Source organism: Rutilus rutilus, assembly GCF_951802725.1.
Source record: "Rutilus rutilus genome assembly, chromosome: 25".
Taxonomy (NCBI): Eukaryota; Metazoa; Chordata; class Actinopteri; order Cypriniformes; family Leuciscidae; genus Rutilus; species Rutilus rutilus.
In genome coordinates this window covers 6,609,390-6,625,459 of record NC_140229.1, presented here as the reverse complement: position 1 = coordinate 6,625,459, position 16,070 = coordinate 6,609,390, and the positions used below count along the sequence as shown (strand labels likewise).

At 37.8% G+C, this 16,070-nt stretch overlaps 1 protein-coding gene across 6 annotated transcripts in view; it reads right to left on the bottom strand.

Annotated features, from left to right (window-relative positions):
- Positions 1-5,355: 5,355 nt before the first annotated feature.
- Positions 5,356-16,070, bottom strand: part of aak1b (AP2 associated kinase 1b) — a 34,470-nt gene continuing 23,755 nt past the window's right edge. For 4 of the 6 annotated variants that reach the window (XM_084401374.1, XM_084401377.1, XM_084401375.1 and 1 more), the window contains one exon: positions 6,693-7,430. In XM_084401374.1, the coding sequence (XP_084257500.1) occupies positions 6,835-7,430 (596 nt within the window). In that variant the 3' untranslated portion in view covers positions 6,693-6,834. Of the gene's footprint in view, positions 5,545-6,692; positions 7,431-15,177; positions 15,401-16,070 lie in introns of those variants that run through there. The other 2 variants (XM_084401376.1, XM_084401379.1) reach the window with 2 other exon arrangements.

Sequence of the window (16,070 nt, the reverse complement as noted above, 5' to 3'; positions counted from 1 at the left end):
ATTTGGGTCAGCATAATTTATATGGGCTATTAAGAATTTCAGCAAAATAGCATGTTTTGAATGGCGTTTGGGGAGTAGAAAAATGATGACTCAGATATTGAAACCATCCACACTGTTGATAAAGAAACATTCAACTTGAGCCACGAGTCACATGTCCTTATATGCAAATCAAATTTCCAGAACTGGAACTGAATCGGATTTATGAGCGTCGATCAACTCATTCTTAGTAATGATTAGCAGCACACTTATGGATTACGGGTTTACATTTGAAGGCTACATTAGAGTGTTCCTGTTCTACACAGGAAAGAGACAAGCCACTCAGATATATATTAAATGAAGCATTGTTATTTGTAATTCACCAAACTCAAGGCTCTAAAGTCAACCTGAAATTAAAATAAACCCTATTGAATTGTATGTTTTCCTAATTGTGCATAATTCATCAGTGTACGTTTTCAAAATAAATAAATAATTTTTTCTGTTCACAATCGTTCTTCAAAAATTCAGCTCACTTACACTGCAGAGACTTTTGCATCTGCGTCTGCAACCTAATGCTGGTTAATGTCACGGAGGTTATAACAATAATTGCAAATACTGAACAATAGATCTGAAAAAGCAGCATTACCACTGAAATATGTAGAGATGCTCTGGAGGGTGAACTTGACATCTAACCCCCACGCTCTGGTCCATGTACACTCACATTCACATCATTCGCTCTGGTATGTAACGGCTGCTTCTTTCCATTGCATATCCTGTTTCAATATGAGATGCCATAATACAGAAGTGAAATGGGTTATGAATGCAGTTTCATGTTGACTTTACTAAGTTCTCCTAACAGTAAATGTTTAAAAAATGTAAAACTTGCATTGGCATCTGCAAGCGCACTACTATTTACAAACCGTCTCGCTCAATTTATAGAAAAATATGCTTGCATTCTCTTTCTCATAAGATAAATAGAGTTTAATGAAGCATTCAAGCGATGTGGCAGTGGTTTCTGGCTCTGCTGTTAATACCTTTTTTCCCTGTCACAAAGGCTTTGCAGCCGTTTGTTGATTTATTTTAAGCGAGACAGTCTTCTCAGTCCTGTGGCTAATGACATCAGCTCTCAGTGTAGTAAATACCTAAGAGAAGGATAAAGGATTTAATCTCAAGATGAAGTGTGGCAGACTGACCAGTCAAAATAACAGCTGTAATTGATTCCTGGTCATACTCACCCTACTGAAAAGGTTGTTAACATTTCAAGAGGTTTGTAGCCGCAACGGCAGAATAAATGGATTCTAATGGAGTTGTTTTCAGCTTCACCACTGTTTATTGGTTGCATTGAAAACAGGGCCTAAAACTAAATTTATGTCACCCCTGCCAACGGCCTGTGACTTAAAGGGGTCACATGATGCCATTTTTGTACAAGCTGATATGATTCTTTAGGGTCTAAATTAAAAGTTTGTAATATACTTTAATTAAAAATTCTCATTAGTATTGTAAGAAAACGCTCATTTTACCTGGTCAAAAACAGCTCTGTTTGCAGCACGCCGTTTAAGTGCATGTGTCTTTAAATGATAATGAGCTTTGCTCACCCCGCCCCTCTGTTCTGTGCATACACCGTTTGTAACACAATAACACAATAACCATAACATGTTGTTCATTATAAACGTGGGATTATGAATTATATTGAGAACGTCGTACATAGAAAACATGCCGTAATGTACCCTGAGTGTAAACGGCCACATTCATTGTGAAGCGTGCAGCAATCGATTTGTAAAGATTAATATAAATATTAATGACTGCTGTGTTCGTTATTACACCCAAGAACAGAACACCACAATCGCTTAGACGCCATTCTGCTCATAGACAGTGCTCCAGCGTATCAACAATGACCACGCCGGTCCGCGCGGACTATGGGCGGGTCTGTGTTGAAACTCTGCTGTCAATCAACAATCGTGGGTTGATTTGAGATGGGGGAAAACATAAGAAGATTTAAAAAAAAAACACTGGATGGATTTTTATAATTTTATGATGGTTGTGTACAGGCACTGTCAACACACATTTCAGTACAATCAACTTGTAAAAGTGCATGTACCATTATATGACCCCTTTAAGGAAATTTACTGGCCATAAATATGTTTTACCAACCAATGATACAAGTTAAATAAACAGTGCTTTTCAGGCAGGTCTAACAATAGTTTTCAGGTACAGAAATTGAGTAAAGTTGGCTAATCGTAAAATAACGCTGCATAGTCTTCACTGTGTAAAATAAACACAGATGTATGTTAGGCTGCTGTCACTTTAAGACCGAATACGCAGATCCAATCATACATTCTGTGCACAAGCATTTTCTTTCTCAACTGTTTACTTTCATTACAGACGTAAATTACTATTTTTACTAATACTCACAGTATTACATTTTTTACATTTGGTGTGAATTTGTCTGTTCATGCACGAGAAGATTTGAAAGAGAGCTCAATTTAGTATTTGCGTGCTGTCTGAGACTTGGCTTTCTGGATGTTTGAACTTCACACACAGTGTGTGAGTAATGAATTGAGTTCCCGTTCATATCTTCTTGCGTTTGAATATTTGAACTGGCAAGGAAGCTAATTACAATGCAGCACTGACCCGTAGACTGTTCAGAGCGGATCATCTATGTTTGTTCTCGTTCATGTTTTCACAGCATTATAATATTAGATACAAATTTTACCAGTCGGCAGCAAACTAGCGATCGTTACAGTTTCATATACTCGCCAATGCCGATTTTTTTTTACTCGCATGTTGAACTTTCTATACGTGACATTTTATTGTGGACAACTAACATTGAAGAGGGAAGCGAACCATATCTAAGATTCAGAATCATATCAGAACGCTTGTTTGACTGGTAAAAACTACTCCAAACACATAAAAGCACGCAGAACATCTTAGCAAGCAACAAAAATACTACTCTAATCTCCTTAACAACATGCTAAAACACACCTTAGCAACCACACAGCAACACACTAACAAAAAAACACTAAAATTACCAAAAATAAAATAAAAATAAGGCAAAATAAAGATTAGATTTTTAAAGAAAGAAAAACTAATAAAAATGACAAAAGCACATAACATTTCTAAAACTTAGACTAAAAATAAAATAAAAACTGAAAACATAAAAAATAACAGTAAATTCAAAATATGAATAAATAGAAGAAGAGTATATAAATAATACTAAAATAATGTCAGCAATGTCCTGGCAAACAACCAAAACACCCGAACATTTTTTTGAAAATGCTAAAAATCTAGGTTTTAATTGAAGCTTGTAAGGTTGTAAAAACAGATGTATCCTATTGATTATTATTATTGGAGTACTAATAATGATCAATGTTTGATTATTGCAGGATCATGGCTATAATTAATTGCTGTGAAATTTTCATTTTTGTCTTTAGACCATGACACACAGAGCTGCATTTAAAGCAGGAGACAAAGCACGACTGGTTTCGAAACGCGAGTGCGCGTGCAGGGTGGAAAATTCCACTCTCTTGTGTTGCTCACATTCACAAGGACAATTGGCCGCAAAACTAACCGGGAAAGTATTAAAAGTGTTACGTGTCAGACAAGAAATGAGAAAGAAAAGGATTTGATTTCTTTTTGAATGCTAATAAAAGAAGATATCAAATATTTATAAATCCTAAAAACAGAAGTCAAGGGAAGACAAAGTTTTTCATTACTACAAATGAATGTTTCAATTGGTTTAAAGGGACTTTTCCAAGCTTGTGACCTCAATGCACTTGAAATTGAAGATACTTCTCCGAATCTACAAAAGAGAATAAAACAAAGGGATTCTTATCTTATATCTTTGGGTACATTTACACGACAATGATGTACTAAAACCATAAAAGGTTTTCCCTTGCGTTTTTTCGCGTACAGATGACAACGTTGTCAAAACCATCTCCGTTCACACTGCTCGGCGAAAATGACTAAAAATGTTTAGGCTACAGACAATCAGTCAGGCCTGTTGGCAATGTCACTTTGTAAAGAAACACTACACGCCTATAGACTGAACCCGTAATACAAATGCACGTTTTTTGTAGTTTTCACAGAGATAAGGTAATTGGTTTTAAAACTGAATCCTGTTTTTAAAGGTTTGCTTTTTCAGGCCCCCAAAAACGCTGTTGTATGTTTTCAGTTTTTAGTTGAAAATGGTGTTGAGTCTTGAGTCTAATTTCTGATATTGTTTTATTTTTATCAGGTGTTTAGAGAAGTGGCTGTCTAAAGGGTCATTTACACACCGTTTTCATAAAACTTGTTTTATGCAATAATCCAAAAGCCTATGGAAAAATAGTTGTTGTTTTTTGTCGAGGGAACCAGTGTGATACTAACTCCCGGTTGACGTCATATCTGCACCCCTATTACCCCCCACCAAACCCAGCGCACGCTTAGGGGATCTGTTAAAAGTCAATGGGCTCAGGGGAGGCAAGCCTCCCGCTGTAACTTTACCCGCGGGTGTCTGCAGTGTTACTTTATAAAAACGAGTGACTTTTACACATTATGTCGTCACATTTTGTTTTATTTTTGTAACCGATTATTTTCTCATCCAGTTTTTTTGAGGACACGCTGCCTCCCTTGCCTCCACAGAGAAAACGCCCCTGACACACACGTTTTTTGTGTGTGTTTGTTTGAGGATCAAGAGCCATGTCTATCTATTTTTTTGGAGAAAAATACAAATGTTTGATTTATAGGCTTAAAGCTAGACTTTCACACAAAGTAAATAGGCCTTAGAAAACGTTGTTTGTACCCCAAAAATGCAAAGGTATAACTTTTCTGGTCTTAGTACATCATTGTCGTGTAAACCTTATCTCAGAATTACAGACACATGGAGAGAAATATATTGGAGACTGGTGGATTTACATAAAACAGAGAATACCTGGGCCGTTCTGCCTTGCAATGTATCAGTGTAGACACGCTTCTAGCATCAAAAGCAAATGTGTTTTGATGTTTCGATTTCTTCTGGTGTTTTCTAAGGACTGAATAAAGTGATCAGTGAAGCAATCATTCTCCATAAAAAGATCCAATAATAAAATTGATAGACAGTCTTGATGTTGATCCTCAAACGCAACAAAAAAGTGCATGTGTGTGTGTGTATATATATATATATATATATATTCCTTTTACAATAAGTTCAGAATTTTTGATAAACGTGAAGTTTTTGATCAAAAGACTGCAGCAATAAACTGGAAAAGTGAAGTGATATATAAAAAATTATATATATTTTATGATATATATTTTCTTTGTACATAAAGAAAATAACTTCCGGTTGACGCTTCAACCTTCAAGTCCTGCAGGTGTTCAAAGGATGATTAATATTAAGTCATGAAGGAAGAGTCAAAGACAAGACATTTTAACAAAGTCTTTATCATGTAAGGAATATACAGTGAATATACAGCAGATTGTTATATAGCAAAACTAGTATATCCACGACTACAGATTGTAAAAGTGCTTCAATGTTTTCACACCAGATGGTGTGGATGTGACCGTCAGTTACTTTCAGTCCATTCCAGCCCTGCTCAGAAACGTCTACAGTACCTTAGGTTCAAGAAAAGCACAATATCAGCAAAGAAACATTATTCTCCAGCCATTTTTACCTACATAAGGCCTCAACACAATTCTGTCACAAGGTTCTGGATATCCTGCCTGCTTTGAGACTCAAAAAGGAAGCCTAAAACCTTTGAATAGTCTCATCAGCTGCTCCCTTATACAAACATACCAGTAAACAGAGAGCAAAGGTGCAGTCACATTTAACAGTGCACTGCAAAATTTTGCAGGTGAATTCTATTCAATTCGATAGGAATGCGTGCGATTGGGAGTTTTGCGTGAGGGTGAAAACGTTCCCCATGCAGATTTTGCTTATGTTCAAGTTGGTCACGTAAATTTACAGCGCCAACCACCAGGAAGTTTCTTGGATTAAAAGTGACTTCTATTTGAGCAGTTTCATACATGCTAGGTAACACTTTATTTTAAGGTGACATAGTTACACGTTACTGCATGTACTACATTCTATAGGGTAACACCTTTAACAGTGTCCTTGTTACACGTTACATGTAGTTACTGTAGTAATAACTATAAATTATGCATAATTACATGCAACTAACCCTAAACCAAACCCCAATCCTAACCGTATAGTACGTACATGTAGTTACTTATTATTACACAGTACTTAAATGCATTATTACACTGTAACACAGACACCTTAAAATAAAGTGTAATCTTCTATAGAAATAACATTGCATAATTACAAGTTACTAACCCTAAACCAAACCATAACTCTATAGTAAGTACATGTAGTTAATTGATATTACTCAGTACTTGATTTCACTTAATTTAAGTGAGTACATTGTAACTACGTCACTTTAACAAATTGTAACCCATCGCTTTACTATTGACAATGGAAAAGGAACTTTTTTGCCTGCAAAATTTTGCCTACATTTCGCTAATGTGACCACACCTTAAACTTCCTTCATTTTCACATTTTCACGTCCTTTTAATACTGGACTCAATGTAGAAGTAAGAAATAATTTACTACATATGATATAAAAAAGCTTGTGTAAACCATTACAAAGAGCGTCAAGAAAGAAATGGATGAATACATGTGGGTAATAGACCTCTATATCATAAACGAAAGATGAAATCGTTCTCTACATGTCTGGTGGCGCGATGCAGACCATCGGAGTGAAGCGGAGCTAAAGTGCTGTGGAAACACCAGATGAGGCGTCACGAGGGCTGAGGTAGTCGTCTCACGATAGACTACGCCAGATTTGCCACAGATACGACCAGTAATGGGGCGGCAAGAAGGGGCGCTCGCAACATTCTCAAACATTAAGGCTTTTCCAATGGCCCCCGAGGTTGGAAGGGGGCCGCCAGGAAGGGGTCCATCACCGCTCGAACACCTACCGTCCAGGAGTGAAGGGGTCCGACGGGGACGGAGCTCACGGCTGCCTGCTGGCCCACGCTGGAGACCACACGATGGGCGGCAATGGGCTGCTGGGGCATCGGAGCCTCTGCGCAATAGGGAAACCGGATTTGACTGTGCACAGGTGGATGGGGCAAGATGGGCTCGTTGCCATTCGAGCATCTCGTGAGATGTTGTGGATCATTCTTCCTGCAGAAGGGCGCCTGGAGGAAGATGTCAGGCTGCGTATGGGCTCGTTGAATTTGGGGAAAGGGAGCACTGGTGAAGATGTCCCTACCGTCTCGCCCACATCCAGGGAATGGGGCACTTGAGAAAACGTCTGGAGAGGATGATGGTGAGAGTTTGAGAGCGGTTGTGTTGAGGAGTTTGGAGTCCAGCAGTAGAAGCTTTGAGCCACTGCACGTGTGCAGAACTTCCTCTTCTTCTTCTGAAGGAACCTCTGAGCTCTGGATGTTACCGGCTCCCGATGCCAATGCGTAACCGTTCACATTAGGAAGATCATCTGCAAAAGAGAATAAGGGCACAATAAATTAAAGGAGAGAACGCTTGCTTCCTGGCAAGTTTGGCTGTACTTGCTTGTGATCATGTTTTTTTTTAAAGAGAATGACGTTGTTTATGACTAAGATGAATTAAAAAAACAATAAGTTTTACAGATTATACTTAAATTTACAGTAAAAAAACTAAAACAATAATATTAATATATAAAATAACTGGATTCTGTTTAACTTAAAGGGATAGTTCACTTTGAAATTACATTTTGGTATGTTTTAGCTTACCTGAAGGGCATCCAAGATGTAGGTGTCTTTTTTTCCGCAGTAGTTTCAATTTTGATATTTTTAGGTCAATGGTCTATGGTCACTGTCTCAAAGAGCATGCACAAGTCCAAATTAAAACAATTCCCCATCGTCCAAATGAAACAATTCCCCATCGTAAGTACACTTTGATGGCCTAAGACACGAAACGAGCGGTTTGTGTGAGAAAACGAACCGTATTTATATAGTTTTTGCCTCTTGAACAAAGCCGCGTCCAACTGATCTGACGGCGCGGGCGGGTATAGATATATACACTGATGTCGCCTTGGCTAATGAACTGCAATAGCGAAGGCGACATCTAGTGTTTCTATATCTATATCCGCCCGCGTGCGGGTATAGAAACACTAGCACTAGATGTCGCCTTCGCTATTGCAGTTCATTAGCCAAGGCGACATCAGTGTATATATCTATACCCGCCCGCGCCGTCAGATCAGTTGAACGCGGCTTTGTTCAGCCGTTTGCTCTGCATTATATGACTGACAGACAAGAACGGTTTGACCTAAAATATCAAAATTGAAACTACTGAGGAAAAAAAGACACCTACATCTTGGATGCCCTTCAGGTAAGCTAAAACATACCAAAATTTAATTTCAAAGTGAACTATCCCTTTAATATACTGAGAATCATCGTAAATACACACGTGGTAAAGAGAAAGCCACACAATGAACCAAAGTTCATCACAAATCCACAAACTGGGGTAAATATGAGGAAAATAGAAGTTGCACAGTGTCATACACAGAAAAACAAACCACCATCACTGTAAAACAATTAAAACTAAAATGATGAAATATACATTAATTTAAAAAATATACATCAATTTAACAACATAAGATAAAACCCTCATGTATATAACTAAGAAAAAAACTTATTTCAATGTCCAATCCTGCTCCTGAAGGGCCACTGTCCTGCAGAGTTTAGCTCCAACCACAATTAAACACACCTAAAACAGTTAATCAAGGGCTGTGTCCGAAATCGCCCCCTATACCCTTAAATAGGGCATTATTTGAGGGGACAGCCATTTGTAATGGTGTCCGAAACCATAGTGGACATTATCGAGTGCACTCATTCAATCCCACAAAGCACCGCAATACAACCGATGTACGCGCAACGGCTAGAGAATACCATGACGCACTATGAGAGTTGCGTGCTGAATGAATTTCCATGTCCTCCAGAAGATGGCGCTGCAGCTGAATCATCCATCCATCAATACATTTTCCAAACCGCTGGTCCAATGTGGTTACAGCGTAATATCATACATGTATAATATAAGGCTCATGTTTAATTAAGGTTTGTACATAGTTTCCATGACAGTGTCTTTTCATTACTACTGGAGTTGCCAGTTTGCTATGGTTGAAGTTATTATTAAACAGCAAGCACAAACTATGGAAAAGCGGCAGCCCTTCCGGCGAATTCACTCACCCGGTTTCATTCACTCCCTCAAGTGAACTATATTATTGGACTAATGTAGGGAATAGAGGGTGATTTGGACACAGCCACAATCTTGCTAGGCAGACTAGAAACTTCCAGACCGGTGTGTTGAGGCAAGCTGGAGCTAAACTCTGCAGGACAGTGGTCCTACAGGACTGAGTATAGACACCACTGATATTGAGGAAATTAAAGAGATAGTTCCCTCAGAAATGAAAATTCATTCATTGAGTCATCATTTACTCTCCCTCATGTTGTTCCAAACCTGTATGAGGTTATGTAAGATATTTTGAAGAATGTTGGTAACCAGACAGTTGACGGTAGTCATTTACTTCCATTATGGGAAAAGAAATACTATGAAAGTCAATGCCTACAGGCATTCTTCAAAATATCTTCTTTTGTGTTCAGCAGAAGAAAGAAACTCATACAGGTTCATTACAATATACAATCATTTTTTACGAAAGCCTTCACCACCAGTCGAACCAGACCATTCAAAGAAACATCATCTACAGAGGTCCAAACAATGTGAACATTTACATGATCATCAACTTATCCATTTCACGTGCAAAGAGGTTAGCCAATCACAAAACAGGTCATTTGTATAAAGAAGCATGAGAAACCGCTTGTGAATTCTTCAAATGTGTAGATAATCAAGCCTTTGAGGAAGGCTGTTTTTGTGTTATTGAATGCCAGCAGGAAATGCACAGCCTGAAGCACAGTACCAAATTAGGCTACTCTAGCTTCAAAGCCATAATTTATTCATGAACTTGATGCTTTAAGAGGTCAATTAAAGTCTAAAGTGATTTTAATGGAATGAAACTCCATAAAATCTCCTGAAAAGGCAAAATAACTACAGGCAAGTCTGGCTACATTGACTTGTAAAACACCAAGCTTGAAAGAGAATGATGGTTAGTTTATAACAAATAATAAGAACATACCTAAGATTAATATTTAAAAGGTTAAGGCTGATTCAGGTCTGGAAGAATACAGGTCAAGGCTTCTGCAACAAGTAGAACTAGGACATAAAACCAGAAGGTACTCAGAATAATGTTTTGTAAGATGCGCCCTAATGGAGGCGGAGAGGCCAATGGTTTTGTCTTGTTTTGTGCAGGTTTATGATTAAGTTCAGCCTTGCAAATTCTTGCACTACCCTTGGCCAAAAATACTGTTTATGCCTTAGTCATATAGTGCCATGTTTTTGTGTGAATGTGCAATTGCGAAAGTGAATGCTCGAATGACAAAGGAAGAGTGAGAAAGAATACAACAATGAAGAAAACTTACCTGGAGAAGACGCGGCTATGTCAGCCAGACCTCCAGCAAGAAGTTGTATCGTGATAAGAAAGAGAGAACCGTTTTACACCCAAAGTAATCCTTCAATATATTGTTAAATTTGTCATGCCCACAACATGACTGCAGGAACAAATAGAGGCCTGAGTCACAAAAAGAAGCTGATAAATATATATAGATATTTTTAACAATTCAAGTGCATCTGTATAGCACATTTCACAATAAATATTCACAGAATATAGTTAAAAGTTTTCATATTTCTATTATTATTATTTTCCTACATCCCCCCCTGGCCATTTTTCTATTTAATAAAAAAATGTAATTACTAAAATAATCGAATTACACATCAATATTTTTTATGTATAATCCAATATATAAATATAAAAAAAATTGTTCTCTTATTACAACAGCATTTCATATTTATATATTGGATTAGTATTATTATTATTCAACAGTGGTTCACAGTTAGAAGATTTCTGTGCACGATTAGCTTGACAACAAAGTGCACAGTTTCACCAGACAAAAAAACACCGGCACAACTTACATTCACATTTACATGTTTATTTACCACCCCTTTCTTTGTTTATTGGTTTTGACAAAAATAGAAGGTGCACATGAACCCATTACTGTTCTAACACTGGGCTGAGGGTGTTTGCTACAGAGACCAATGAGGTTCCAACTCTGGGGATAAACATGGTCATAAATATTGTTTTTTTCTCTGAACAAAAACAGCACATAAAAGGAATCTTTGATTTTTGCACAACAACACAAGTCAAACACTACCCGCGGGGCAAAGACCTCTACTGAGAACTACAAGATGAAGCATTAGGATTGCATAGGTTAACATGAGAGTCTGCGGACGGCTGTACAGAGGAGAGGCGAGGATATAGAAATCTCAGAAATCCACACCGCCAACAACAAACATCAGTAACGGAGACCCAGCAGCATCTCTTCCTCTGCAAGAGCATCATTGACGTGCAGTGCTATTCTGTGGGTTTTCACCAATGCCTCATAAAATATCCCAAGCTGAAGAATTGTTTCTTTTGTCTTTTGGTTTCATTACTGCACTTTAGGGATGGGCGGTATGACTAATATCTTATATCTCAGTGTTATATAACGGTATATAACAATATATTTATTAGATGGAAATCCCAAATAAAATTGTGCATGTGCATATATATATATATATACTTTGGGTAATGCTTGTTTTTAAACCGGTTCAATACAAAAGAAAAGGTACTACATTTGATCTCACTAAGATTTGTAACGCAAGGTTCACATTCACACACTCAAAAATATGGGGTCAGTAAGATTTTTCTTTTTTGAAAGAAATTAATACTTTCATTTACCAAAAATGATACATAATTTCTATTTCAAATAAATGCTGTTATTTTATCAAGCAGCACAACCGTTTTCAACATTGATGATAAAAAAATACTTTTTTTCTTGACCAACAAATTGCAATGAAACAGGAATAAATTAGTTTCAAATATATTCAAATAGAAACCGGTAATTTTTTAATCGTAATTATTTTTCACAATATTATGGTTTTAACTGTATTTTGGATGAAATAAATGCAGCCTCAGTGAGAATAAGAGACTTTTCAAAAAAAAAAAGGCAACACTTCACAATAAGGTCTCATTAGTTAACATTAGTTAATGCATTAGTTAACACAAACTACCAATGAGCAATATATTTTTACAAAATTGATTAATCTTTGTTAATGTAAGCTAATAAAAATGTTCACAGAACATTAATGTTAACATGTACAACTTTTGATTTTTATAATGTAATTGTAAATGTAGACATTAAAGGGATAGTTCACTTTGAAATAAATTTTTGATATGTTTTAGCTTACCTCAAGAGCATCCAAGATGTAGGTGTCTTTGTTTCCGCAGTAGTTTCAATTTTGATATTTTTAGGTCAAACCGTTCTTGTCTGTCAGTCATATAATGCAGGTCGATGGTCACTGTCTCAAAACACAAGCACAGAGTCCAAATTAAAACAATTCCCCACGTCCAAATTAAACAATTCCCCATCATAAGTACACATTGATGGCCTAAGACACGAAACGAGCGGTTTGTGTGAGAAAACGAACAGTATTTATATCGTTGTTATCTCTTGAAAACAGCACACGTCCAAATGATCTGACGGCGCGGGCGGGTATAGATATATACATAGATGTCGCCTTGGCTACGGTTTCGTTCCAATGAACTGCAGTAGCGAAGGCGACATCTAGTGTATACATCTATACCCGCCATACACTAGATGTCGCTTGGCTACGGTTTCGTTCCAATGAACTGCAGTAGCCAAGGCGACATCTATGTATATATCTATACCCGCCCGCGCCGTCAGATCATTTGGACGTGTGCTGTTTTCAAGAGATAACAACGATATAAATACTGTTCGTTTTCTCACACAAACCGCTCGTTTCGTGTCTTAGGCCATCAATGTGTACTTACGATGGGGAATTGTTTTAATTTGGACTCTGTGCTTGTGTTTTGAGCCAGTGACCATCGACCTGCATTATATGACTGACAGACAAGAACGGTTTGACCTAAAAATATCAAAATTGAAACTACTGCGGAAACAAAGACACCTACATCTTGGATGCCCTTGAGGTAAGCTAAAACATATCAAAAATTAATTTCAAAGTGAACTATCCCTTTAACAGATTAATACATTTTGTATAAGTATTGTTCATTGTTAGTTCATGGTAACTAATGCAATTAACTAATGTTAACCAATAAAACCTTATTGTAATGAAGTGGCACAAAAAATATACACACACACACACACACACACACACACACGCATACATACACCTAGCATCAAATGTGAAAAGAAAAGAAAAAAACACCTTAGCATTCTGTAAGTAAAAAAAACCCTAAAAAGATTCAAAACAGTAAAATGAAACCAGAAACATTTCTGATCGGATAAGCCAAATTTGACAGCGTGGGAAAAGCAGTTAATATATTATAGCCGTGCAAATGATATAAACCGCATAGCAAAATCTCTATCAGACCGCCCAGCCCTACTGCAGTCGCTCTTACGCATCTTGTGAAACGACAACCACCGTCTCAAACTCGTTTCAATGTCATTTACAGATTCCACAATGTCAAAAAGCTGATTTTATTTTTATGATCACAGAACGTTCAATTCTACAGCATTTCTCACTGATCGGGATTCTGCTCTTCGTACAGCGTTACGAGCATTTTCCCTGCTCTCAATCGGGTACTTCAATGTCTAAAGACTGAATGAGGAGAACCTGTGCTTGAAACCGAGGTGCCCTGCTGCGGGTCCTTAAACCATGTCAAAGACAAAACCACCTCACCACTTTCAACAACTAAGACTAGCTATTTATTTACCTCACGTCCACACATACACGCAACACACATACGTACAGTACTGATATGAAGATTGGCCACAGACATGTCTTAACTTCATATTCATAATAGCTGCCATGCTTCGATATGCGTCTGATTCACAAGAACTGTGCAAGAAAGCATGGCATCGGGCGGTAGTTCGGAGGAGGGAATGGTATACGTACAGCGTTGAGGATTTTCAACCTGTTTTTGTCGATAAATGTCTCGAGAATAAAAGGCAATGCAAACCGAAAACAAATCCAGCCGATTTGCTTGCAAATGTGTCGTCAACCCGAGTCACGATGCTTCGAGATTGTCCTCTTTTCTTAACTGACTTTGATCAGCGATGGCCGTTGAAGATGAAACCGACAAATTTACATTCGCAAACACGTCTCAACACACAGAACAAAGAGATAAAGTTTCCTCTTAAATAGGTTTCATATACACATATCTGCATTTATATATGGATACTCGATTCATACATTCATTCTCTAACACTCTATTCATATTCACATATAATCTTAACCTTATATGAAATATTTCTTTTAAATTATTCTCCATGTATATTATGGGGTGAGACAGGGATCTCTGAAGGAATGGCTGGACATTTGGACCAGATGCTTTATACACAGGAAGAACAAATCACTTTCGAGGGCGGGAGAGTCGAATACTGCAGATATACATCAATTTACATAGCTTCGAGCCAACGTACAACATCAATAGAGCTATTTACAAAGAAATAACAGAGAAATGATGGTCTGGAGGTCATGAGATGGTGAAAACGGGGTACCACTGATGGCAAATGAGGAGTTTCTGGTCAGCTTTACACCAAGTGTTAAGATCTGTTCGTACCCTGCGCTCAGTCTGGATGAAGATAAATTCTTACAAGCTGTGTTTGCCTACCTGCAGATCTGTAAACATCCAGCAAAAATATTCCTGTCTGTAAACATTTGGTTCCCTTGTACTAAAACCCATGCGTGTTTAATCTGGAGACGAGCTTCCTGAGTGCCATTGAATACACAGATAAAGACTGAAGAGAAGAAGGATCGGGCAAACATCTGATGTTTGAAGCTTGCACTCTTGAATGCGAGGCAGATGAAATGCGTGCCCAAAGGAAGCAAAATCGGATTTTGAGCCTGTAGAAAAATGTCGCACTAAACTCGAATGAAAAAAGTTGAACATAAACTCGTCAGGGAGAGAAATGGCATGGTGCAGGGTAGGAATGTTGAATACGTCAAATCAAATGAGCGATGATGCTGATGATGACGACAAGAACTGAAGGAATAAAGCGACAGGGAAAGGTGAACATAAAACGTGAGATGTGACGAGCAGGAAGAATGGAAAGATGAAGAACTGATTAAAGGAGGAAATGGACCATGATAGAGGGTGGAGGATAGGACAAATGATAGCAGGAGGGATTCATGATTAAAGGCAGAAGACTACAGCGGTTGACGTCATCTTCGGCACAGCAGGAATTATCTGCAGGGTCTAGAGGTCGATGAGCTGGTCCACCAACAGCAGGGAACGCGCCAGGTTGGGCAGGCTGGACTCAGAACTGCCACTGTTACTGCGAGAGTGACCTCCTAAAAGAGGCCAGATGGACAGGAAGGTTAGGGGAGGAGGGAAGGTAGGACAGTCATTTCGAGACAAAGAGAGACCGAGGAAGGGGACAGCAGAAGAGAGAGGGAGAGAAAGACACAAAGGTAAGTAGATGTTCACGAAAAGCCAAGAGAGAGTGTTACGAGAGATCATGCGTAGGGTTGGGAATCGAGAACTTGGGACTAATAAACTATAAACTAATTATAGATGATATTTCACTCAGTTAAAGATCCCAAAAAACACATGAAACATAAGGTTAATTTGTTCATTTTTAGTAGTACCTCACAGTGTTTCCTGCACCACTACTGAATCTACAAGTCAAGGTAAAAAACGTAAGCTTGTCTCAGTGTTGTTATTGTTAACTAATGTCTGAATTGATACTGATCAAATCAAAGAAATGAAATGAAAGTCCTCACTTGTTATACACATTAACATATTTATATATACATATATATTGCAGCCAGTGTAATCTGATTTGGGGAAGAATGACACTTTTGTGTCAACAATAAATCACAAGTAATATCTTACACTATGACTGAAACTTTGCATTACTGGCCTTCGTAAGATGAATCGCTTGTTGTATTCCTCAACACTAAGTCGCTTTGGATAAAAGCGTCTGCTAAATGAAGGAATGTAAATGCACGCAATTACTTT